This window comes from Rhinatrema bivittatum, chromosome 11, assembly GCF_901001135.1.
Source record: "Rhinatrema bivittatum chromosome 11, aRhiBiv1.1, whole genome shotgun sequence".
NCBI lineage: Eukaryota > Metazoa > Chordata > Amphibia > Gymnophiona > Rhinatrematidae > Rhinatrema > Rhinatrema bivittatum.
Genome location: NC_042625.1, coordinates 33,189,337 through 33,215,288, shown reverse-complemented (window position 1 = coordinate 33,215,288; position 25,952 = coordinate 33,189,337). Strand labels below are relative to the sequence as shown.

Sequence of the window (25,952 nt, the reverse complement as noted above, 5' to 3'; positions counted from 1 at the left end):
GGAAATAACTAACTTTCTCCCTGCATCCCTTCTTTATTAAGTGTCGCCATTCAAAAGCCAGGACGCTAGACAGAAGCGATCCACCTGGTCGAAAAATACAGGACCCTACCGAAGCAGGTATGGTAAATGGCTGAGGCGAAGAGGGCCGCCTGTCGCCAGGTTCACCAGAACCGTGAACCAAGGTCCATGGGGCCACTTGGGTGCCATGAGTATGATCAACCCCTGGTGGAGCTCTATTCTTCTGAGAACCGTTCCCACCAGGGGCCACGGAGTGGAGGAGAACGCCGAAGGGCCAGGGAAGGACCAGAGCATCTACTCCTTCCGAGCAGTGTTCCCTCCAGCAGCTGAAGAACCGTGGAGCTTTGGCGTTGTCCAAGGTAGCCATCAGGTCCAGGTGAGGAGGACCCCACATGCGAACAATGAGGTCGAACGCTCCGCGAACAACTCCTACTCGCCAGGATCGAGATGTTGACGGCTGAGGAAATCGGCTTGGACATTCTCCTTGCCCGCTATAGGCGAGGCTGCCAGTCGCTCCAGATGTTGCTCCGCCCAGGCGAAGAGTCTGCGGGCTTCGAGGGCAACCAGACGACTCCCTTCAAAAGGTGCGCCGGCGACAGCCACCACTGTATGTCGGCGATGGTAGAGCCGGAGAGAGGAAGGAGCACCCGAAATTGTTCAGACACCAGCTTCCAGCGGGATAGCAAAACTCACTGTAATGGTCACGGAAGCCATGGTTCCCAGTACCTGGAGGTAGTCCCACGCCGTGGGCAGTGGAAGCGAGAGAAGATTGTGCACCTGTTCCATGAGCTTGAGCGCCCAAGAGGAACACCTTGCCAACTCGGGTATCGAAGCGCGCCCCCAGAAATTCCAGAATCTGGGAGGGCTGAAGATTGCTCTTGGAAAATAGACTATCCACCCGAGGGAAGTGAGGAGGGCAAGGACCCAATCCACCGCTAATCTGCAGTCACTGACTGGGCCTGCACGAGCCAGTTGTCCAGGTAAGGATGGACTAGGATTCAAGAGCTGCCGCCACCACCACCATGAGCTTGGTAAAGGTGCATGGAGCGGTGGCGAGGCTGAAGGGCAGAGCTTGGAAATGAAAGTGCTGGCCCAGAATGTTGAAGCAAAGATACTGCTGGTGTTCGCGACGAATAGGAATGTAGAGATAGGTCTCCATCAGGTCGAGGGAGACCAGGTAGTCGCTGGGGCAAACCGCCAATATCACCACCCTCAGGATTTCCATTCGGAAATGGGGTACCTTGAGAGCCCGGTTGACCCTCTAGAGATCCAAGCTGGGACGGAAGAACTGTCTTTCTTTGGCATGACGAAGTAGAGGGAATCCTGGCCAATGCCTTGTCCCTCCACTGGGATGGGGACGATGGCTCCAAACCCTGAAGCCCAGCAAGAGTCTGGCAAACAGTCACCGGCTTCCAGGGACCGCAAGGGGAGACCATGTAGAGGTCTGGCAGATCCCGAGCAAACTCGAAAGCATAACCCTTTTCTAGCATCTCGAGGACCCACTGGTCCGACGTGATTTTGACCCATACCTCCAAAAAACGAGGGAGATGTCCACCTAAGTCTGGAACATAGGAATGGGTCGGTCTGATCTCATTGGGAGGTGGATTTAGCAGTGGAATGTTGTGGGTTACCATCCCGGAAGGGCCGGCAGCCAAGAAGGGAATGAGACCATGCCTGGGACCTGGAGGAGATCCCTCTAGGAAAAGAAGCCCGCGCTATGTTAGTGTACCTCTTCTGCCCCCGGAAATGGGAACGCGTAGGAAAGAGAGATCTAGGCTGTTTAGGGCGGTCCTCCAGTATGAATCTTGTGCTCTCCCAAGGATTTAATAAACTGCTCTAGGTCCTTGCTAAAAAACAATGTACCTTTGAAAGGAAGTAAGCCCAATTGGATTTGGAAGAAGAATCCGCCGACCAGTTGTGCAACCAGAGGAGGCATCTAACCGACACCGCTGTGGCTATCGCCTTGGCCAGTACACGGGGTAAATCGTAGAAAGCATCTGCTCCGTACGCCACCGCACCTTCCTGGCATTCAGCCTGCTCCGCGCCTCTGCAGATGGGAGGTCCTGGGTGCTGAGCAATTGTTGACCCACCTAAGGCTTGCCCGCTGCATGAGACTGCTGCAGATCATTGCCCGGAAAGCTAAGACCAAGACTTCAAAGCTACACTTGAGATAAAATTCAAGTTTGCGGTCCTGGGCATCCTTGAGGACGGTGGCTCCCTCCACCGGGATGGTGGTGTGCTTAGTGACCGCAGAAACCGAAGAGTCCACCTTGGGAATTTTCCGCATTTCCAGGAAACCTCAGGGAGAGGATAGAGCTTGTCTATAGCCCTGCCTACTCATAGCCTCGGCTCGGGAGCTTCCCATTCCCGAAGGAGCAGCGGCTTATGCATGGGATGGAACGAGAAAATGCATGGAAGTACCCTTAGTCCCGCCAGGACCGGGTCCACATGGGCCAGCATTGCGGCCGGTACTGTATCGTACGGGGGGGGGGACCTCAATATCAAGTTCCGTCAGGATGCAGGGGGTAAGAGGTTCCAGCTCCTTCCATTGAAATAGACGTAGCACCCGGGGGTCAGCCCCTTCGGGGGGGGGGGGGGGGGGGAAACTGGGCAGAGACCAATCCGCGTCCGGATCCTGGTACAGAGTTGTGGGTGGCTGAGGCGGTACCACTAGAATTCTGACGGAACCGCGCAGATCCGGCGCCGCAGGAGCAGGCGGAGTGGGCATCTGTAGGATTTTGGCGGTTGGAGGGCTTAGAGGTCCCCCTTCTCCTCCTCTTGCAGGCTAGCCAGGTAGGATTTGTGCATCAGGGGCATCAATTCTGAAGAAAAAACGCGGCCTGGAATTTTTTATTTTTTTTTCGGAGAGGGGGGAGAAGGGGGGGAACAAGAAAATCCGACTCCTCTCTCCCATGCAGCTCTGAATCGGGAGCTGCACTAATACCCAAAATGGCCACCGTTCCCACAGTTTGCTGGGTCGGGAATGGCCTGGCCATGCGACTTGAGAAACTTGGTGGGGTCGGCGCCGCTGAGGGACCCTCCCCACCCTGCAAGCACCCCGAACACCGGCCATCGCGGGAGAGCAGACTCCCCACGGGCTAGCAGCAGTGAGATCGCAGCATGACTGAGGAAATCGCTGCGAGCTGAAGAAAAAAAAAAAAACAGCTGAGCCGTTCAGGGGAGAGGAGCGAGTGCAGGCGAATGAACCCTGCCCACTCCCTTCTCTGCTACCGCATAGGAAAGTAAACTGCCTTCTGAGGAAATGTAAAATTCCTCCTTTGTCTCTCCTCTTTATTATTATTATTTTTTTTTTGACAGGGGAAATAGCCTCCCTGTAAATGCTGCTGGGGAATTACAGTGTCCCGGGGCTCAAGGCAGATTCTGAGGGGGAGTGACTGGACCACCAGTATCTCCCCAGTGTACAGGTCACCGAGAAGGGAGCCTAGAAAGAGAACTCAAGGGGCAAGCCCCTCTAGGCCCCCCAAGAGCAGAGACAGCACTGTCCCCTATGAAAGAGTTGAGGTAAAAATTATTTCAACTTTTACTTTTTTTTTTTATATATAATTAAAACACAGACCAATACTACTTGCTTGAGCAATAGGTAGAAAAAAACCCCACAGGGTAAAGATAAGGAATGAAGTAAGGGAACCGCAAGGTGAGCTGCCTGGCATCTGCTGAAGGGCTGCAAGGTAGGCTCTGTCCTCATATAGGATACCCTTTCAGTTTTAGTCTGTCTCCATCTGCTGGACAGGAGGCTCAACCCACGATCTGGACTGATCCGGGTACGTACAGGGAGCATTTTTTTTTTCATATGGCAGACAGACTGAAAATCAGGCTTGGAAGCACTGTTAAAGCAGCAGTGAGAGCCACCGGTACCTAAAGCTAAATAAGCTGCTGCTGTAGACAGAAGTATTGCATTCACCTAAAGAGCATATCCACCTCTGCCTCTCGTTCTCTCTCCAGGTGGAGCTGCTCCTCTATGACCCGTTTCATCCAAGCAGCATCTGCAGCCGCCTGCTCCCTTCTTGCCGACTGCAGGCGCTGGTTGTCATCTTCCTTTTCAATCAGCGCAGAGAGAATCTTCATGTCCATCTCCTATGTGGAAACAGGACAGTTCCATGAGTGTGCTTAAACCACACCAGATAGTGGACATCTTTTAAATGCAAAGTCTCCAATACTGCAATAGATTTGTCACCCCTCTTTCGCTACATGGAAAAAAAAAAAACAATAATGAATGCACTATTGCAGTAATTTGTTTCCCATGATTAGTTTGCCAAACAGGAGGTAAGTTGTTTTACAGAAGACATTATCCAGCATGCAGAGGATGAAAATGATGCAGAGTGACTACTGCAAGTTATCCTCTTCATAAATTCACCTTAGGGACCTTCTTTTTCAGTTTTGAAGTCTATTTTATTATAAATCATTTTTACACTGATTTATTTTTTGTTACAGCATTGAAATTCCCAAGGAAAAAGAAGGTCCCTACTGAAACTATACATTTTGTTTGGCAATGATTGTTACACCTTTGCTCCAACATAAATCCCCTTCAGTTTTCTTACCAGTTCTTCCTGGATCTGCTCAGCACGTCTCTTTAGCTGGGCATTATACTGACGGCTCAAAAAGCGACTGAAATAAAAAAAAAAAAAAGAATCTGAGAATCCCCAACACGCTCCCTCATAGTTTATGCAATCTAAAAACAATAATAATACGACTTTATAGAGCAGACTTGATGCGAGAGAAATCTAATTCTGCTTCAGAAGATGTTGGAACAGTGTGATCAAATAGTGGTGAAGAGTCAAGAAGTCTGGAGCACTGGATCTTAGCCAGATAGTCAACAGGCCTCTAACATTAGGGAATTCACTTTACTTTCTTACATCTCACATTTTAGGGATTCTGGGGTGGGGGGTCAAAGCGGCACATGTGCCCTTCACAAAGAGATTGGAGAGAGATCGTGGTCTGCCCTCTGACATTTTCTTAGATTCAAGAAGAATGCCTACACACAAACTTTCTTTTCTAAATGTAAACTTTGGTAGGGTGATGATGACTGAAGAGAGACTTTGGTGCACTCTTGTGGCAAGCTCCAGGACACAACCACAGCTGTCACCTTTCTGCGAGGAACAACAAAGGAAATGAGTTGAATTCTATACCCAAGTTCGGACTTCTTCCTACGTTCTTCCATTTGCTTTCTTTCTTCCTGCAGTTCCTCCAGCTCCCACTGCTGCTTTAACAAGTCTTCCTGCTCCTTCTTAAGATTTTTAGCCTAGCATACAACAAACCGTAACATAGTTGGCAAAAGTTTCTGTTGACTGTCATCACATGTATTCTTTCAACGTAACATCCATAAAATGAAGCAGAGAGATTCTACTTCTGATATTCAAAAGCCACAAACGAAACCATTCTTAACATCATATGGACACTTGCTACAGTATTGGGTCAATCTTCAAAAATCGGACAATTTTATCCAGTTATCTTTAATAGAATTTTCAGACAAACCCAACTGAAAATTCACCTAAATTTATTCTGGCTAGGCAAAATTTGGCTGGAGTTAGGGCTATTTGTGCAATTAGAGTTGTACAGGAAAACTGGTTCTTACCTGCTAATTTTCGTTCCTGGAATACCCCAGATCAGACCAGACAGTGGATTTTGCATCCTTACCAAAAGATAGAGACAGAGAATAAAAACTTTTTAGGCACTGCTAAGAGTGCGCCACCTGCAGCCCCTCAGTATTGACCTGTACCCAAGCCAATATATCTACTCCCAAAAACCCAAATGATTTCCATCTGGGGCGAGCAGAGACTCAAAGTTGGATCACCCTATAAAATCTGGGCCCCAACCTCCAGGGTAATGAACAAACTTTCAACACTAACAGCTTAACTTATATAAAATATTTGAAAAAATCTTCGTTTTATAAATATCCAGAAGCGGGAAAAGTCTCTCACAAAAATAAGGGAATGGGATTCTGGACTAATCTGTGGTATTCCAGGAACGAAAATTAGCAGGCAAAAACCAATTTTCCTTTCCTATTCATACCCCAGATCAGTCCAGACAAGTGGGATGTACCCAAGCCCCCTTCACTCTGGGCGGGAACCCGAAAGACCCTTACGTAATGCACTTTCTCCAAACATCGCTTCATCTGGCACCCGAACATCCAGACAGTAATGCTTGGTAAAAGTGCAGGGAAGACCACATCACCACCTGACAAATCTCTTGTGGGGATACCAGAACACTCTGCCCAGGAGGCTGCCTGAGCCCTAGTAGAATGCGCCCAAGGTCCCCTAGGAACCAATTGCCCCTTACAAAGATATGCTGAAAAAAAAATCACCTCCTTCAACCATTGCGCAATCATACTCTCAAGACCCAAATAACTTCGCCTGATCGCCAACCTGCCCTTCATAGCAAAGATCATGGAAAACTTAGTCAACACTCAACTATCAGATTACATTGAAGACAACAAACTCTTATTCCCTTCCCAATACGGGTTCTGCAAATCATTAAGCACAGAATCCCTCCTCATATCGCTGACGGACTACCTCATTATGGGCCTCGACAAAGGACAATCTTTCTTATTGATTCTACTGGATCTCTTGGCAGCCTTCGACACTGTTAACCATTCCATCCTCATAAACCAGCTGTCAACCATTGGTATAACAGGTACCGCACTAGCTTGGTTTAAAACTTCCCTCAGCAACAGAGGCTACAAGGTTAGAATCCACAACAAAGAATCACCCCGCTATGACTCATCCGTAGGAGTCCCACAGGGTTCCTCCTTATCCCATACGCTCTTCAACATCTACCTTCTTCCTCTATGCCAGCTCCTAACCAAACTTAAACACTTTCTTTACGCGGATGACGTTCAGATCCTGATCCCCATTAAAGAATCCTACTCGAAAACTCTCGATCATTGGGAAAACTGCCTCCAAGAAATCAACCGCCTCCTCGCCAGTCTAAACCTTATATTAAATGCTTCCAAGACCAAACTCCTGCTCATCTCACCAGAGAATAGTAAGCGTGTTTTATTCTTAAATTTTATTAATAAACCAAGATTTTTTGAATTTTCTTCTTTTAATTTTTAAATAGTCATTTGTGCATTTGTTCCCCGATGTGCGGTGTGGTCCCGCGTTAATTCTGCATTGACCAATTAACTTATCTTAAAGTGGTTCGATTGCCGCCGCTATTTCATGGGACCACCTCCGCCTGCCCGACACTGGCCATGTTTCGGCAGTTGTCTGCCTGCTTCAGGGGCCACGGGAAGGGACTTCTAATCGCGGAACCTCCGTCACAATGCACTGGTATCCTTTTTGAAAATTAAAAAGGCCTGTTACCCCTCTATTCAATTTTAAAAAACTTCTTGCTGTCTTCTATTGTTTACAATTAAAGATAATACCACTAACTAGCTTAAGGTACTTACTGTTTCTTCTATTCGTCACCGTGAGCGGCGCCTTCATTCTTGTATCCGGCGTCTCTCTCTACCCTCAAAAGCAGTAAAGGAAGTTGAAACTCCTCTGACAACGGATTTCAATGGGACAAAAAATCCCACTGGAGAGGCTGCATGTGGGCAAACGCCCACGGGACCAACTCCAGCATAGATGCCATAGATCCCAGAACCCGTAAATAATCCCAGACTCTGGGAACAGACAGTTGCAGCAGATGAAGCACTTAAGTCTGCACTTAAGGTAAGGAACACCTTGCCTAAACTGGTATCAAACTGCACCCCCAGATATTCCAACAACTGGGCTGGCTCCAGATGGCTCTTTGCTAGGTTTATCACCCAACCCAGGGACCTCCAAGCACTCCATGATGTCTTGAACTGAACAGCTGCACTCCATCTCAGGCTTCACCCGAATGAACCAATCGTTCAGGTACAGATGTTCCAGAACCCCTTTCTGAGGGCCACCACCACCATCGTTAAAGTCCTTGGTGCTTTCGCCAACGTGAAGGGTAGTGCTCGAAACTGAAAATGCTCTCTGAGCACCGTGAATCACAGAAATCTCTGATGGTCTGGACTGATGGGAATGTGCAGGTATGCCTCCACTAGATCCAATGAAGCAAACTACCCCCCTTGCGCACCGCTGCTATCACTGTCCTTAGCATCTCCATAAATAAACGCGGTACCCGCAGCGCTGCATTGACCTTCTGCAGATCAAGGATGGGCCAAAAGGTGCCCTCCTCCTTGGAAACTATGAAGGAAACTGAATATCTTCCTAGTCTCTGCTCCCCTGGGGGAACCGGAACGATGGCCTCCAGTTGCTGCAGCCACAGCAATGTGTCCCGCACCATGCCTGCTTGGCGCAAGACTCACAATGGGAAACCACATAGGCCTCCCTGATCAGGCACGAAAATTCTAAGGCATAACCGTCTCTTATCACCAACAAGACCTATTGATCGGACACAATCTTGGTCCACTCCTCTTAAAAGAGGATTAACCTCCCTCTGACGGCTTCCAGGGAAGAATGGACCGGCCCCCCCCTTCATTGGGAGGTTTTACTTTCTCCAGCCCCCTAGCCACTATCTCTGGAAGGCCTTTGAGAGCCCCAAAAGGACTGCTGCCTTCCAGCACCTTGTTTCTGCGTCGAGATGGAAGAATTCCTATTGGAATGAAACTTCCTAATCCCTCGAAAGCGCAAATGCGGCGGAACACTCTTGACGGGCTTCTTGTCCTCAGGTAACTTGTTCCCTTTCGATTATGAAGAGAGATTGAAGAACCTAAATATGTATACCCTGGAGGAAAGGAGGAGCAGGGGTGATATGATACAGACTTTCAGATACTTGAAAGGTTTTAATAATCCATGGTCAACAATAAACCTTTTACTTTGGAAAAAAAATCAGTAGAACTAGGGGTCATGATTTGAAGCTCCAGGGAGGAAGACTCAGAACCAATGTCAGGAAGTATTTCTTCAAGGAGAGGGTGGTGGATGCCTGGAATGCCCTTCCGGAGGAAGTGCTGTGGATCCATAAAGGCTAGAGGATGGGAATGAAGAGAAGAGCCATGGGAGTGGATTACTGGAGTAGAGGCTACTACCTGGTAATTACTATCCTTACTCAATAAGCCTTTGCACGGTTAATGCAACTCCAACATTGCTCTCTGCTTCAACGGCAAGGGGAAATGTGGGAAAAGAGGATTTGCATTCAGATAACAACCAATAAGGACTGAACTTCACAATCTGGGTAAACAAATAACAGTGGGGATAGCTTGCTTATTACGGCGGTTACTACCCTAAACCAATTAAGCCTGATACATCACTTTGAATGCATATACAGCATTGCTCTCTGCTTCCAAGGCAGGGGGAAATGTGGAAAACAGGATTTATTTTCAGACAACATCCAATAAGGCATTGATCAGTGCAGTCTGGGTAAACAAGCATCAGGGTAACTTGCTTGATGTGGCGGTTACTACCCTTAACCATTAAGCCTTATGCTCACCTTTGATGCAACTCCAACATTACTCTGCATCAATGACAGGGGATGGCAGGAAATTTGAATCAAACAGTTACCAACAAGGGCCCTGAACTTGGTGGATGAAGAAACAGATAAGTATGGGAGCTTGCTGGGCAGACTAGATGGGCCGATTGGTCTTTTTCTGCCGTCATTTCTATGTTTCTATGATTCCCCCAAATGCTTCATCAACTATTCAAGATGTTCTCCAAACAACAGCTTCCCTTTAAAGGGGAGATTATACAGCTGCGCTTTCACCCACACATCCACCGCCCAATTACGCAGCCACAGGAGTCTCCAAACCGCTACTGCAGACACTAAATTCCTGGCCAACATTCGGACCATATTATACAAGGCATCCGTCACATAGGCCACTCCTTCCTCCAACCAAGCTTACTGGATGGGATCAGCGGGAGTCCCTGATATCTGCTCCTGCATCTTCTGGACCCATCACAAACAAGCCCTCTGCATCAGACTAGCATATACAGCGGCCCGAAAGCTCAAGGCCGAGACCTCAATCTCTTCAGCAGGATTTCCAGCTTTTGATCCTGGACATCCTTCAGCGTAGCAGATCCTGCCACAGGAATGGTTTTCTTCTTGGTTACTATAGACACCGAGCATCCACTTTTGGTGGTTTCCAGAACTCCAGGGACTCTTCCGGCAATGGATACAATTTGGCCATAGCCCTGACCACCTTCAGCCTTGCCTCAGAAGACTCCCACTCCATCCACTAGTTTCTTTACCTTTTTCTGCAGAGGAAAGGCCTTTGGTGGTCCATGCAGGACGTCTAACACCGGGTGCACCCCTTCATTGTCAGAATCCTCCTATGTGACCTTGATCCCCAGTTCCTCCAAAACGTGGGGAATGAGGGGCCGAAGTTCCTCCTTGCGGATTAATCTCACGCCCTTCGGGTCATCTCCTTCCGCAATCGAAACCTCCCCCACATCAGGATCACTACCCGTCAAAGCACACCCAGGATCAACCCCTGGATCATCTCGCAGGTCCACTTGAAGATCTTGACCCTTTGTTCAAACAAATGGTAATGGAACCCACGAGAGAAGGATCTATACTCGACTTAGTGCTCACTAATGGAGATAATGTCTCTGATGTCCAGGTGGGCACCCACCTCAGCACCAGTGATCAAACGGTATGGTTTAATATCACTAAAAGAATATGGAAAAGAAGCACAAAGACCCAAGTTTTACAGTTCAAAAACATGGACTTTGAGGAAATGGGGAAGTACCTAGAGGAAGAACTAAAAGGATAGGAGAACGAGAGAGATGTGGATCAGCAGTAAAGAAAATTAAAAGAAAAGAAAAGCAAAAGAAAATTGAAACCTATCTGGTTCTCAAAGGAGGTGGCTGACAAAATTAAAGCTAAAAGAACAGCATTCAAGAAATATAAAAGATCAAAAAGGGAGGAGCACAAAGAAGAATATTTGATTCAACTGTGGGAGACAAAATTAATCAAGTCTGCAAAAAGTCAAGCGGAAGAGAGGATTGCCAAGGAGATAAAAAATGGTGACAAAACATTTTTCAGATACATCAGCGAAAAGAGAAAAGTTCAAAGTGGTATAGTGAAATTGAAAGGTGGAAATGATCAATGTGTGGAGAGAGACGAAGAAATGGCAGAAATATTAAACGAATACTTCAATTCTGTGTTCACTAAAGACGACCCTGGAGAAGGACCATCTCTACACAACAAGAAACTGGAGGGAAGTGGAGTAGATGAAAATCCTTTTACAGTAGAAATGTATGGGAAGAGCTAAAGAATCTGAAAGTGGACAAAGCCATGGGGCCTGATGGGATTCATCCAAGGCTACTGAGGGAGCTCAGAGATGTGCTGGCGGGTCCGCTGTGTGACCTGTTCAATAGATCCCTAGAAATGGGAGTGGTGCCGAGTGATTGGAGAAGAGCGGTGGTGGTCCCGCTTCACAAGAGTGGGAACAGAGAGGAGGCGGGTAACTACAGACCGGGTAGCCTCACTTTGATGGTGGGAAAAGTAATGGAGTCATTGTTGAAAGAGAGAATAGTGAACTATTTACAGTCCGGAGAATTGATGGACCAGAGGCAGCATGGATTCACCAGGGGAAGATCCTGTCAGACAAATCTGATTGACTTTTTTGACTGGGTAACCAAGGAATTGGATCAAGGAAGAGCGCTCGATGTCATCTACTTGGATTTCAGCAAAGCTTTTGATACAGTTCCGCACAGGAGACTGGTGAATAAAACGAGAAGCTTAGGAGTGAGTGTCGAGGTGGTGACCTGGATTGCAAACTGGTTGATGGACAGAAGACAATGTGTGATGGTAAATGGGACTCTCTCTGAAGACAGCGCAGTTTTAAGTGGTGTACCGCAAGGATGTGTGTTGGGACCGGTCCTGTTCAATATCTTTGTGAGCGACATTGCGGATGGGATAGAAGGTAAGGTTTGTCTTTTTGCAGATGACACTAAGATCTGCAACAGAGTGGACACGCCGGAAGGAGTGGAGAGAATGAGACGGGATTTAAGGAAGCTGGAAGAGTGGTCGAAGATATGGCAGCTGAGATTCAATGCCAAGAAGTGCAAAGTCATGCATATGGGGAGTGGAAATCCGAATGAACTGTATTCCATGGGTGGGGGGGGGAAGGCTGATGTGCACGGAGCAGGAGAGAAACCTTGGGGTGATAGTGTCTAATGATATGAAGTCTGCGAAACAATGCGACAAGGCAATAGCAAAAGCCAGAAGAATGCTGGGCTGCATAGAGAGGAATATCGAATAAGAAAAGGGAAGTGATTATCCCCTTGTACAGGTCTTTGGTGAGGCCTCACCTGGAGTATTGTGTTCAGTTCTGGAGACCGTATCTACAAAGAGACAAAGACAAGATGGAAGCGGTACAGAGAAGGGCGACCAGAAAGGTGGAGGGTCTTCATCAGATGACATACGAGGAGAGATTGAAGAATCTAAATATGTACACCCTAGAGGAAAGGAGGAGCAGGGGTGATATGATTCAGACTTTCAGATACTTGAAAAACTTTAATGATACAAAGACCATGACAAACCTTTTCCATCAGAAAAAAATCAGCAGAACCAGAGGTCACGAGCTGAGGCTCCAGGGAGGAAGACTCAGAACCAATGTCAGGAAGTATTTCTTCACAGAGAGGGTGGTGGATGCCTGGAATGCCCTTCCGGAGGAAGTGGTGAAGTCCAAAACTGTGAAGGACTTCAAAGGGGCGTGGGATAAACACTGTGGATCCATCAAGTCTAGAGGACGTGAATAAAGAGGAGGCAGCAAAACACTGCACGGAGCGGCAGTAGCCACAGAGGCATTCACGGAGCGGGATGCCAGTGGTTGGTGTACCACCTTCACGGAGCGGAAGGATGGAGGGCTGCCATCTCCAAAAACAAAACAAAAAAAAACAAAACCAGGGGTGGGTAAGAGTATGGGGCAGGGGTGTGGCCTGCTTGTTGCAGCAGTTGCTACTCCTAATTGAGCTGGATGTTCACTTGGATGCAGATCCGGCGCTGCTCTCTACATTGGTGGTGGGGTGGAGGGGAAATAGGGCTGGAGGGTACTGGAAGCCAAGAGTAACAGGTGGGGGAGAGAAAAAGGGAAAAAAAAATTTTAAAAAAAGGATAAAGTGTGTAGCTTGCTGGGCAGACTGGATGGGCCGTTTGGTCTTCTTCTGCCGTCATTTCTATGTTTCTATATGTTTCTGAGTCCTCAGAGGTTTCTCCATCTTCCCCTGACAAACGTCCCAGATGCCAAAAAATCCCCCAGACTTGGGCTGCGCACCTGTCCTAGGCTTCTTAGAAGAACACTTGGACTCTGTTAGGCCAGACGCTTACTCGCTGCCTCCCTTTTTGCCAGATAGGCCTTATGGAGCAGCAATACTAAATCTATGGAAAATTCTTCAAACCCACTGGATCCCTTTTCCACCGCGTCCTCCTCTGGCTCTCCAATCCCTTCTCTATCTTCCTTAATGCCTGTATCCACTGAAGAGAGCAGGGGAAGAGAGTCCCTAAACTCCCTGGTAACAGCAGGCTTCCTGCCACATGGAGACAACGTGGCCGTGTCTCCTCCGACCCCACCCCAGAGTCTCTCCGGAATGGGGCCTGCAGACCTCCTGCAACAACCATTGCCTGAAGCCTCTGAGGAGATTCCTGCTTTTTCAGAGGCACAGGCAATGCACAGAGAAGCACCATCAGGGCGCCATTTCCTCACCCTGCAGACCTGCCACAGTTTCCCATGCTCTGCAGGAGGCACCATGCTTCTGCCACAGCCTGCAGCATAAATAATCCCTGGCAACGATGCTGCAATGCTGCTGCTGCTGTCCCGAGCCCCAGATGCTGAAGGCAAACCGTGCGCATTCCCTCTCACCCTCAGCAACAGCCTCCCCACTGAGATTCAACTGAACGCACAGCCCTGCCAAGCACCTCTCTTTAATTGCCTTTTTTTTTTTTTTTTTTTTTTTTTTTAAAGAAACTGCAACCCTGCAGTCCCCAGAAAAAAGAAAGATATACTTTCCTGCTACTGGCTGACAGAAGAGGGTGAGAAAGCCTCACAGGGAGTGAGGGAACCAGTACCCCTGACTTTCACGCCCCCTGGAAGATGAGGGCTGAGCCAGAAAGGAAAAATGGTTCTTACCTGCTAATTTTCGTTCCTGTAATACCACAGATCAGTCCAGACTCCTGGGTTTTGCTTCCCCTCCAGCAGATGGCGTCAGAGAAGTTTTGACTGACACTGCTACTCATGTCAAGGTGCCACTTGCAGTCCCTCAGTATTGAAACGTACCCAAGCCAGAAAGGTAATAAAAACAATTAATCTCCCCCCAAAAGGAACAGTTGAAGAGTAAGTGATAAAGTTTAAATACAAAAACCCTGAGTAGAACCAACAAGAACCTGCACCATTCTTCAGAGCAGACATCAAATAAAGATACAGAGAACAATGATTGAGCAGACTTTCCTAACCCCCCTATCCCCCAGTGGCGGGACTCTGAACTGATCTGTTGCGCTACAGGAATGAAAATTAGCAGGTAAGAACCAATTTTCCTCTCTCTATACGTACCCAGATCAGTCCAGACTCCTGGGATGTACCTAAGCTTCCCTACCTGGGGTGGGACCTTGACAGTCCCGTTCGAAGCACACTCTCCAAACTCCCTGGAGTCTGGGGCCTGGACATCCAGCCAGTAATGCCTGGCAAAGGTTTGCAAAGATTTCCAAGTAGCCGCCCTACAGATCTCTTGCAGCGATACTTGCTGACATTCGGCCCAGGAAGCTGCCTGTGAACGAGTGGCATGCGCCTGAAGGGAATCGGACGACCCTGAATAATGTAGGCAGAACTGATTGCTTCCTTCAACCACCGAGCAATAGTGGCCCTAGAGGCTTTATGACCCCGCCTGGGTCCACTCCACAGCACAAACAGATAATCGGACAGGCAGAAACTGTTTGTCACCTCCAAATATCTCGACAGCGCCCACTTAACATCTAACCTCCGCAAGTCTTTAGACTGAGGCGTAGTGTAATTCAAATCTGGAAAGGACGGGAGCTCCACTGATTGACATGAAAGGAGGACACAACCTTGGGCAGGAAGGAGGGAACAGTTCGTAGGGATACTCCTGCATCCATAATTCTCAAAAAAGGCTCACTGCTCAACAAGACTTGGAGCTCCGACACCTTCCAAGCAGAACATATGGCCACCAGAAAAATCACCTTCAAAGTAAAATCCTTGTTGTCCGTTTCAAAGGATCGAAGAGGGGCGCACATATAGCTCTCAAGACCACGTTAAGACTCCAGGAAGGAATAGGATTCTGGACCAGGGGACGCAAATGCTTTGCCGCCCGCCCACCCCCACCCCGAAGAAAGCGCACTACATCCTCATAAGCCGACAATGTGACTCCCCGAATCTTGCCACGGAAGCAACCTAAGGCCGCCACCTGAACCCTCAGGGAATTAACAGACAATCCTTTAACAAGACCTTCCTGCAAAAAGGCCAACATCCCCCCACAGAGGCTCGTGTAGGCTGTACCCAGTAGAGATGTGAATCGGAACCAGAATCGGATCCGATTTCAGTTCCGATTCACATCTCTAGTACCCAGTGCCCCAAGCACCAAGCCTCAAAAACTTTCCACACCCTGACATACATTAGAGAGGTGGAAGTTTTCCTGGATTGCAAGAGGGTAGGGACTACACCATCCGAGTAACCCTTATTCTTTAAGTGCTCCCTCTCAAAAGCCAGGCCGCTAGGCAAAAGCAATCTGCCTGATCCAAATACACGGGTCCCTGACGCAGAAGATGTGGAAGGTGAGTTAACTTCAAAGGCCCGTCCACCAATAGATTGACCATATCCACGAACCACGGATGCCTGGGCCACGAGAATCACATCGCCTGGATGAATTTCTATGCGACTGAGCACTTTGCCAATTAGTGGCCAGGGCAGGAACACGTACAGAAGAACATCCGACGGCCAAGGGAGAATCAAGGCATCCACTCCTTCAGCACCTATCTCCCTCCACCTGCTGAAGAACCGCGGGGGGCTTTGGCGTTGTAAAACGTCGTCATCAGATCTATGTGTGGCGTGTTCTATCTGTGGCAAAGATGTCAGAATGCCTCCTCCAACAGTTCCCACTCCCTGGGATCTAACTGATGTCTGCTCAGAAAATCCACCTGAACATTGTCCGTGCCAGTTATGTGGGAAGCAGCTATCCTCTCTATGTGGAGCTCCACCCGGGTAATCAGGTCCCAGGCTTTTTGGGCTTCAGGCCGGCTCTTGGTGCCTTCCTGGCGATTTTTGTACGCCACCGTTGTCGCATTGTCAGATAGTACCCTCACTGACTTCCCCTTCACCAAGGGAAGAAAGGCCTGGAGAGCAAGCCGCACAGCCCTGGCTTCTAGGCAGTTGATCGACCAAGAAGCCTCCTCCGCTGACCATCAGCCCCGTGCTGAAGTCTCCTGAAAGACCGCCCTCCAACCAGAGAGGCTGGCATCCGTGGTCACAATAACCCAGGACGAGATATCCAAATCCACTCCCCGATGTAACTTGTCCACCAGAAGCCACCAAGATAGACTGGACTGAGCCAGCTCCGTAAGGGAGAGAGGTAGGTGAAAAAGTTTGGACTTCGGATCCCAATGGGACAACAAGGCTGACTGAAGAAACCACATATGAACAAACGCCCATGGCACAGACTCCAAGGTGGAAGCCATAGATCCAAGAACCTGCAAGTAATCCCAGACCTTGGGCAACTGCTTTCCAGGTAGAGCTCGAACTTGATCTTGTAACTTGGAGATCCTCTGTTTGGTAAGAAACACCATTCCCCATCACAGTGTCAAAAAAACGCTCCCAGAAACTCCAGCTTCTGGGAAGGGACGAGGTGACTCTTGGCCAGATTGACCTCCACCCCAATGATTGCAGGCACTGAAGGACCAGATCCACGGCCCTTTGGCACAGGGACACAGACTTTGCTCGGATTAGCCATTTGTCCAGATAGGGATGGACCAGGATCCCCTCTCTCTGCAGGGCTGCCGCCTCCACAATCATGACCTTGGTAAACGTTCTGGGTGCTGTTGCTAGGCAGAAGGGTAGGACACAGAACTGGAAATGCTGCCTCAGAATCATGAACCGCAGATACTGCTGGTGGTCGTGCCGGATTCCTATGTGCAGGTAAGCTTCTGTCAAATTCAGAGACACTAGGAACTCCCCCGTGTGTACAGAGGCAATCATGGAACGAAGAGTTTCCATACTGAAGTGAGGGACCCATAGTGCAGCGTTCACGTTCTTCAGGTCGAGGATGGGGCAAAAATGTACCTTCCTTTTTTGGCACTATAAAATAGATGGAATGGTGACCTTTCCCTCCTTCTCCCAGAGACACCGGTATTATGGCTTCCAGCTTGCTGAGACAGTGGACAGTGTTCGCCATCGCCAAACGCTTCTGTTCGTAAGAACATGGGGAAATGAGGAACTGAGGCCTTAGCGGTCGAGCAAACTCTAATGCATAACTGTGTCTTATCACACTCAAGACTCCTGGTCTGACGTGATTTTGGTCCACTCCTCGTAAAAAAGAGCCAGCTGGCCTCCTATTATTAGAACCGAGAAGTGAACTGGCCTGGCATCATTGGGAGGATTTAACACCTCCTGCACCCTGGGATGGGTCCTCCCTGCTGGACTGGCACCCAAGAAAGACTGACTCCAAGACTGCTGTCAACCAGAGTTTTGCCTGGAAGAGGATCCCAAAGATCTTGATGCCCTGAATTTCCGATTGCCTTGAAAATGAGAATGCAGAAGAAAAGAATTCTTGGGCCTTGGCTTGTCTCTCCAAGGGACTTAATCAAATCCCTTGGAGAGAATAATCTCTTCCAAATCCTTTTCCAAAGAGCAAGCCACCTTGAAAGGCAAAGAACCCAGCTGAGTCTTGGAAGAAATGTCTGCCGACCACTTCCTCAACCAGAGGAGCCTGCCACAACCATGGCTCTGGAAGAAGTTCTGAGAAGTTCAAAAAATGTATCGGCACTGTAAGCCACAAAGCCTCTAGCCTCCTGACCTGCCTCAGTAGCAGACAAGGACCTATCTATCTGCAGCTGTTGAACCCAGCAAAGACCAGCCCTTAACATGAAGCTGCTACACATGGTCACCCACGCGCCCAGAGCCGACACTTCAAACACCTTCTTGAGACTTCCGATCCTGCAGATCCTCAAGCGCGGCAGTTCCAGTAACCGGAATGGTCGTCTTCTTAGTAACCGCCGATACTGCCTTGAGGAGGTCCAGTGCTTCCTCCGGCAGAGGGTATAACTTATCCATGGCATGGCTGACCTTCAGTCCCGTATCCAGGGTATCCCACTCTCGGAAAAGCAAGTCAGTCACGGATTTGTGAAACAAGAAAGATCTGGTAGGACCTCGAAGGCCCACCATAACCAGATCTACCAGACCCAACTCTGAGCTTTCTGGAGGGGTGTCAATACACAGCTCTGCCAGAATCACGGGTAGTACAGGGGCCAGCTTCTCTCTGCGGAATAGATGAACTACCTAAGATCATCACCTTCAACCGGGGGCCCCTGCAATGACGCTTTGTCCAGGCCCTGATCCCCCACATCAGGGTCAGCCCCGAGGGTTCAGGCCCTGTGAGTCCTCCTAAAGTGACTTGTCAGAGGAGCTGCCCACCGCGGACAGAGACGGGGCAGAATGTAAAAGTGTTCAGGCCCCAGGGCCCCTTACATGCTCCGGGGCCCTGGGCCTCTTTGCTGCCCTAGTGGAGAGCCCCTCGTCAACGTGCCTCTTGGCTGACTTCCGGGCCCTAAAGGCCTTATGCATCAGCAGTACAAACTCGGAGGAGAAAGGAGAAGGAATCTGAAGCCTCTTTAGACTCATCCCTGTCTGTCATAGGGAGAGTAGGAGTGATTCGGGCCCCCCCGAGGCCCCAATTTGCGGCAATAACGGTAGAAGAAATTACCATTCCCTCTCCCCCGTGGCAGATCTGAAGAAAGCCAAAATGGCCTCCGTTCCCACGCTAAGCGGGAAGGGGTCCACGGGAGGCTGCCACACTGTAGAAAGCCTACCAGGCTCCCGGCGTCCGTTCAATTTCTCTCCTGCCACACTCCCCAACGAACCCTCCCTCCTGGGGAGACATCAAGAACATAGGCTGGTGCGAGAGATGCCCGTGCATCTCCACTTACAGGCCGCACCACGCAGCATGGTTGGGAGAACTAGGCAGGACAGGAACAAAAAGAAGCCACCTGAGGGACGAGGAGCCAGAGATCTGCTTGAATCAACAGTGGCACGCGCCGAACTACTGACTGAAAACATTCATTCCCTACTAAAAATAAAAAGAAATTAAGAGCAACTTTATAAAGAAGCAAACAAACTTCCCTGTGGCAGCAGGCTCTCATCATCCGTGCAGGGTGAGTAAGCCAGGACCCCTAGTATCAACCCTGACCGGCCAAGTAAGGAACGCTGGGCCGTGGAAGGGTCCCCGACCCATAGCCCTCCTGCCTCAAGTACCAGGAGGGATGGTCCGCCCGGAACCTTAGTACCCCAGGAGGCTATAGAAAAAGTCTTAATTTCCTGAAGCAACTAGTCTCTTCTCTTTTTTTTCTTTGCCTATTTTCCAGACTGCAGGTTTTGCACCTTCGCCATCTGCTGGAGACAGAGAAATACTGAGAGACTGCAGGTGGCACCGCGGGATAAGTAGCAGGGTCTCTGTCTCCATCTGCTGGAGGGGAGGCAAAACCCAGGAGTCTGGACTGATCTGGGTACGTACAGGGAACAGGGATTACCAACCCCCCTGCTCAACTCGAGGGATGGCCCACGAAGGAACCTAACATGTTGGGAAGCACAAGACTTCACCAACTTCTTGAAATTTTTAATAATCTCCAGACTGCAGGTTTGCACCTCTACCATCTGCTGGAGACAGAGAAATACTGAGGGACTGCAGGTGGCACTCTTGGTTAAGTAGAACTGCCTGAAAAGTTTTTATTCTCTGCCTCCCTCTGCTGGTAGGGATGCAAAACCTACTTGTATGGACTGATCTGGGATATGAACAGGTCTAGCACTGAAAATCCACACTGAGCGGCTATAAATCAAAAATCCACCCCAGCAATGCCTCCAGCGCCATCCCTTTTCGTAGCAGTTAAACTTGCTACTTGATGCGGACACATTTAGCCAGGCTGGAGGTGGAAAAGTGCAGGACAGGGATTTTTTTTTTTTTTTTAACTGGTTAGATTATACAGAGCTACTTGCTTTTTTTAAATAACATTTTGCTTTCTTTTTTGTCACCACTGGCTTACACATTTTGGTGAAATAAAAGCATCTTGTATGCAACTTAATGAAGATATCTAATGAAGGGTTAGAGGATTTATGGCAAAGGCTTGGCAGCCATTCTCTTACCTCCATCTCCCTTAACTTCAGCTCTTCCATCTGCTGGCATAAAATGTCAGCCCTCCTCTTCTCTTCCTGCCTTCGTCTTTCTTCCTCACCTTTTAATCTTTCCATCGCCTCCCTTCTGGCAATTTCATATTCATTTTCAAACCTCTTCTTTTCTTGCTGGTCAACTGCTTCTTGCTTTTCAGAAAGGAAATGATTATCTTTTACTTTCCTATATGTAACAACATATTACCTCCTCCTAAGTACTTACATTTGTGACCCTTTATGCTGTTTCATTTTATGGAAAACGAGGAAGAGGCAACAGAAAAAGTCTGAATAAGGAATCCTAATGGAATGTGAAAAAATGTCATTTTATTCTAGCATTGTATGTGGATGAATTATCTACCCCTTCCCACTCCTGGGTCTTTTTAAAAATTAATTTTTACTTACATACATTTTTAATGTACCCAAGTGCCACCAGCTTTCTGTTTAACATGTGCATGAGTCTTTTGGACCTGTTTGCTTTGGAATACATTGCACACATCCTGATTTATATTACTTCTGTCATTGTTTACCAAGAAAATAACATGCGTAAACTTGTCTTTCTTTTGAAAGGTTACCTACCAATAATAATCTTGGCAAAGGTTTTTATTCGTTAAAATTGTCAAGATGTTCCTTACATTAGCTATTGAAAGGGGTAATTCTTGCTTGGCCAGCACTAATTGATACTTTCATATTTATTGCAAATTATGTGCTTTCACTTAATCAAAGGACTATTTTGTCCATCTAGTTTTTCAGAAGACACAATCATGAAAAATTGAATTACTAACTGCAAACCAAAGAATTAACTCCACCAATTGCAGCATGGATGTAACGGAGAGTGTGTCCATGAAAAACAGCAAGGCGCTTACCTGCTTTTTCTCTGACACCTGATCCCCCCAAGCATTAACCACATGTTTCTTATGCAGAGTCGACTCAACCTGAAAATGACAAAGCAGGTTCAAATGTTACTTCCCCCTTGAGTCTTACAAAGAAAAAGGTGCCTATTTTGGAAATCTCATTGAGATCTAAATCCTGCTAATTAGCCATGTTCTAGATCTGAAGAATAAAACAGTTGACATAAGGGAACAAAAGTTCAGTAATATAAAATGTTCAACATTAAAACGAGACACTTTCTCCACACTGAAAAATATACCCACATAGCACTCTACAGAAGACTATGCCCTGCCATGTGCACAGACAGCCTCGAAGTGTCATTTATAAACCCAATGTTTTCTACTGAGGACAAAAATGCATTAGTTTTAGCTTTTACTCTGTGCTGAGAATGATTCCAGTCATGCTCACAAATCTAAAAAAATCTTAGCAATGAATAAAAGTGATAAACGGTAAATGAAGCATGCAAGCATTTACCTCCCGCAGTCTGGTATTGTTCTTTTTCCAGTGTTCATACATTAGTTCCTCTGCAACCTGTTGACACAAAGAAAATATGATAATTTTGGTAATGGAAGGCGCTGTGTGCCAGAAAGCCCAGGAGCCATGCTGCTCAGACTACCAACCAATCTATTCCTTGCCTCGAGCACTTTGGGTTTTTAATCTTGGGTTGTTTTCAGTTTTTGGTGCTAGACTCTGTGCTTCAAACTCCAAAGTATTTTCTCTGATACAGACACTGGTAGTCATCTTCACAAATGTATTTTCACAAGCCTCTACTGCATATATTGTTTGAGGGACATTTTTATAATAATCACAAAACGCTATACGAGACCAATTGCTATACTAAAGAGTGTAAAAAGATGCAAACTGAAGTGCATGCTATGATACAAGAGGCTCTTTAAATAGTATTTTTATATTTAGCTTTTTCTCACTCCAATAGAAATTTCAAATGAATTCTTAATACCACTGTATTGCTTGTTTCATACCACATCTATATACATAATATGCTTTATTAGATCATTAAGTTATCCAATTGGCTGAAAGCCCCATGTTGCTTTAGAAAGAATCAATGAATGTATACATGTTTTCAGTCACAATTTAATTATGCAAAAGAGCTTTTCAACAATATTTACAGAATATTAATAGCTCAGTTGTACATTTGGTTAATGAATGAAATGTCCAGAAAACCATCCGGCAACAGTGTTTGATGAGTTTATTAAATGTGACCTACTTTGAAATCTCTTCAAACTCTACATCACCTGCTTTCTTCGTTCTTCTCTAGCAGATTTCAGTTCATCTGCCCGCTCTCTAATTTCAGTTATGTACATATCTTTATTCTGCTTCATCTCTCTTAGTTCTGCTTCATATAAATTCCGTTCCTCTTGCAAAAGTTTCCTGAGTTGCTCCCGCCGGCATGCGAGCTTCATTCTCTTTTCCTCTTTTTGTTTCTCTCGGTGATAGGAGGTCATGCTAGTAATGCAATGGAAAAAGGAAAATAAAGGGTATTCTTCTGCCTAACACCTAGATTACAAGACAAGGAGATGAACTACACTACATATAACCACCAAATAAAGCTGCACTTGGGGGGAGTCATCATTTTTGTTTATGCAAATTGTACAGAAAATAGGAAGTACACCATCAACTCTGGATATAATCTTCCCAAAACAATGCTTCATAGTACCTTTGTTGGTAAGACTGTCGTGAGCTCCATTGTGCCTGCTTATCACTGTAGATGTTAGATTGTTTAAAGTACTGACTGTTCAACTCCCACTGGTTTCGAAAGCGAGCCTCCTGCTCTCTTTGGCGGACAAACTGCTGTTCTAGCACTTTGTTCCGGTTGTGCCAGTAAGAAGGAAATGTAGGCAATGCCATCTAAAGAAATCAATGGAAAAGAAGATCTTAAATATTATATGCTGGAATCCCATACACTGAATTCAGAAGCATCCACACATGGGTCAGCCAGATATCAGAAACTCACTTTCCCCTTGTCAGTGAATTATAATTGCTAGGACTCAACAATGAAAGCAAGGGCCCTATGTACTAAGCATCTTTCCTATAGATATAACATGGAAAAAGCATTTGCACATCAGGCCTGACTATTTTCATGCAGAATAAGACACACACAAGCCATAGTTACAACTCAACTTTTCTGATCTCTCTAACTTGTTATACACATACCACCTACCATGGTAAAAAGTAATTTTGAAACATTCAGCCATTTTGGTTTCCAATTTGTATTTACATTTTTTAATTTACATCAGTTTGTTTACATTTCTCCTTACTGTGGCCCAAAAGCAAGGTGCCTGAAATAGATCTCTCAGTTAAACTCCTCTGTATGCATAGAAGGAAGAGCTAAAGTTAAGCACAAACATGCCTGGATTTGTCAACAGACACACTAGGCCTGTGCCTAGGGTTGCAAACATCTGGGCAGGGCTGAAGATTTATTGCCTTCCAGCTGTGTTGAATCTCTCAGCAGAGAATAGCCCTCTGCTGCCTGATCCAGCCCCTCCCTTCCCAGGCAGCATGCAAGGAACAAAATGGGAGGAGAGTGAGTCTGGAGCACAGAAAGCAAAGGGGATCATTTTGGTAAGATTAGGAGGGGATCATTGGGAGAGAAGAGAGGCTGAGGGATGAGAGTGAATCAGATGCAAGGGAAGAAGTGTGTGTTTGTGTGCACCAGAATGAGAGGTTAGAGAAGAGTTGTAAGAGAGAGCAGGACTACAGCACAATAAGGATACTTCCTCTCCTTCTCTCCCCCCCCCCCCTGCAATTCAAGTTCTCTCCCCCAGATCATGGAACCTTCCTTCTTTCCTCTCATTTCTCTTCAGATCCTAGAAACTCCCCCCCCAACATGTCCTACTCCCTTTCCCCATCCCAGAACCTCCATCCTCCCATCTCAGATTTGATTTCCCCCTTCCCTCTACCTTCCCCATATCCCATCCCTTTCTACTTTTCCTCCCCCCATCCTCAGTTCTTTCCTTTGCATACTCCTTCCCTTCTAGCCCCATTCTTTTCACCTTCTCACCCCATACCTAGTCCTTTCTCTTCCCTACCCCTGGTCCTTGCACCCTCTCTCTTTTGACCATCCCCGAGATCTCATCCCTGTACAGATACTTAAGATTCCTTTTCCTTACCCAATAAAAAAAAATAAGTTATACAAACAAAGCTGGAAAATTACTTAGTTTTTATAATATGAAAGATGAAAATGTTTGGCAGTATGTTTCAGTTTTTGCCACATAATATATGCCTAATATGCCACAGTAAACTGTGGGACTGTGCCTTACACCTCCTGCTCCCCGTTGTTTGATCTTACCCAGGAGCTGTGGGGGAGTGGGTGGAAGAGGGAAGGGAGCACAACAGCAACAGTCCCTAAGGGTGGCAAACTCCTAAATCCGTCCCTGAGCACAAGCCAACAGCTGCAAGCAGAATGGAAGAAACTGCATCTTTGGAAATAGAGACCGAAAAGCAGAATATAAGTCAAATAAATAAATATTTTTCCGCACGTCCACACATTTATTTGCTTTCATTCCCCCACTCCCTCCCCAAACAGAAGACTACGAATCTCTAATGCCACAAATAAAAAAATGTCTGCATTGACTCCCAAAATTCTGTTTGAAAATGAGAGATACATATTTTGATAGTCATGTTGCTCCCTAAGCTCTTCAGCAGCTGATCCCTCCTAGTACACCTCAGGCTCCGGCACCTGAGCCTCTCCCAATGCACCTGAGTCCCAGCACAACTCTGACACCTTTAGCACCTGAGATCCCTCCCAGTTCACCCAGCCCTAGCATCTAAGATCCTTCCCGGGGCACCTAAGCCCCAGCAAAACTCCGACATCTTAGGTTGAGATCAGACCCAGCCCAGCACCTTCTAGTCCTCCGCTCTACTGCCTTTACAAAACTCGATTCGGTGCGTGTTCCTTACCTGCCTCCTCCCTCCCGCCAGCGCCAACCGTCAGATTCTAACGAGCGACTCTTCCGGTGTCTCTTAGTTACCGGATCAACTTCCGGGTCACGTTACGAGCGCCGAGCAGGACCAAAGTGAGTCTATGGGCGGGGCTAGCAGTGCGCAACCGCTGCCTCCTCGTTACGCAACAATAGACGTCACCACCGTAAAATAAAAGAAATACGTCAGGGGCAGGCATGTGTTCCTCTGACCGTTTGACATAAGGTGTTTAACTTCTGAGATTTAAGATTTGGGCACCCTGGACTTCAGATAAGTGGGTGAAGTTTCTCTTACCTCAGCTCCCCCCAGAATGCCATAGCACTGCCCCTTTGGAGTGGTTTGCTAGTGCAGGTTCCTTCTTGGCACGGTTGCCATGCCGGGTCAGGCCAAGGACCATCCTGTCTCCAACAGTGTGGCCAGTCCAGGTCACAAGTACCTGGCAGATCCCATAACATAGATCTCATTCCTTCTTATCAGGAGGGAAAGACAACAAAGTGGTAAGCTCATGGGGCAGGGACATTCTCTTTTGTGTGACTGCATAGCGCTGCCTATGCCCAGCTGCGCTATAGATATGTTAAGTAGTGGTAGTAAGACCATGTTAGCTGTTGCACCTGGTCCATAATGCACCTAAAGAATAAAAATATACAGTCAAAAATAGTAAAATTAGTGCCTAAAATCTGTGCTTTGTCAATTAATCAGAAGTACTTTACCTAATGTTAAATAGCACTCTATCCCTGTTTGATCATTAATAATGATGCACATCGCCCCTTGACCCCAAATTTTACCAGTATGCTCT

At 47.2% G+C, this 25,952-nt stretch overlaps 1 protein-coding gene across 2 annotated transcripts in view; it reads right to left on the bottom strand.

The window, feature by feature from the left end:
* The window catches only part of TCHP (trichoplein keratin filament binding), a 67,713-nt gene extending 42,439 nt beyond the window's left edge, over nt 1-25,274 (bottom strand). The window contains exons 1-10 of one of the 2 annotated variants that reach the window (XM_029570925.1): nt 25,136-25,272; nt 24,525-24,654; nt 22,893-23,083; nt 22,471-22,681; nt 21,692-21,748; nt 21,193-21,261; nt 20,306-20,479; nt 5,166-5,278; nt 4,578-4,644; nt 3,941-4,113 (exon numbers count right to left, since the gene is read on the bottom strand). In XM_029570925.1, coding sequence (XP_029426785.1) covers nt 3,941-4,113; nt 4,578-4,644; nt 5,166-5,278; nt 20,306-20,479; nt 21,193-21,261; nt 21,692-21,748; nt 22,471-22,681; nt 22,893-23,083 — 1,055 coding nt within the window. In that variant the 5' untranslated portion in view covers nt 24,525-24,654; nt 25,136-25,272. Of the gene's footprint in view, nt 1-3,940; nt 4,114-4,577; nt 4,645-5,165; nt 5,279-20,305; nt 20,480-21,192; nt 21,262-21,691; nt 21,749-22,470; nt 22,682-22,892; nt 23,084-24,524; nt 24,655-25,135 lie in introns of both variants that reach the window. The other variant, XM_029570924.1, reaches the window with a different exon arrangement.
* Nucleotides 25,275-25,952: the final 678 nt, after the last annotated feature.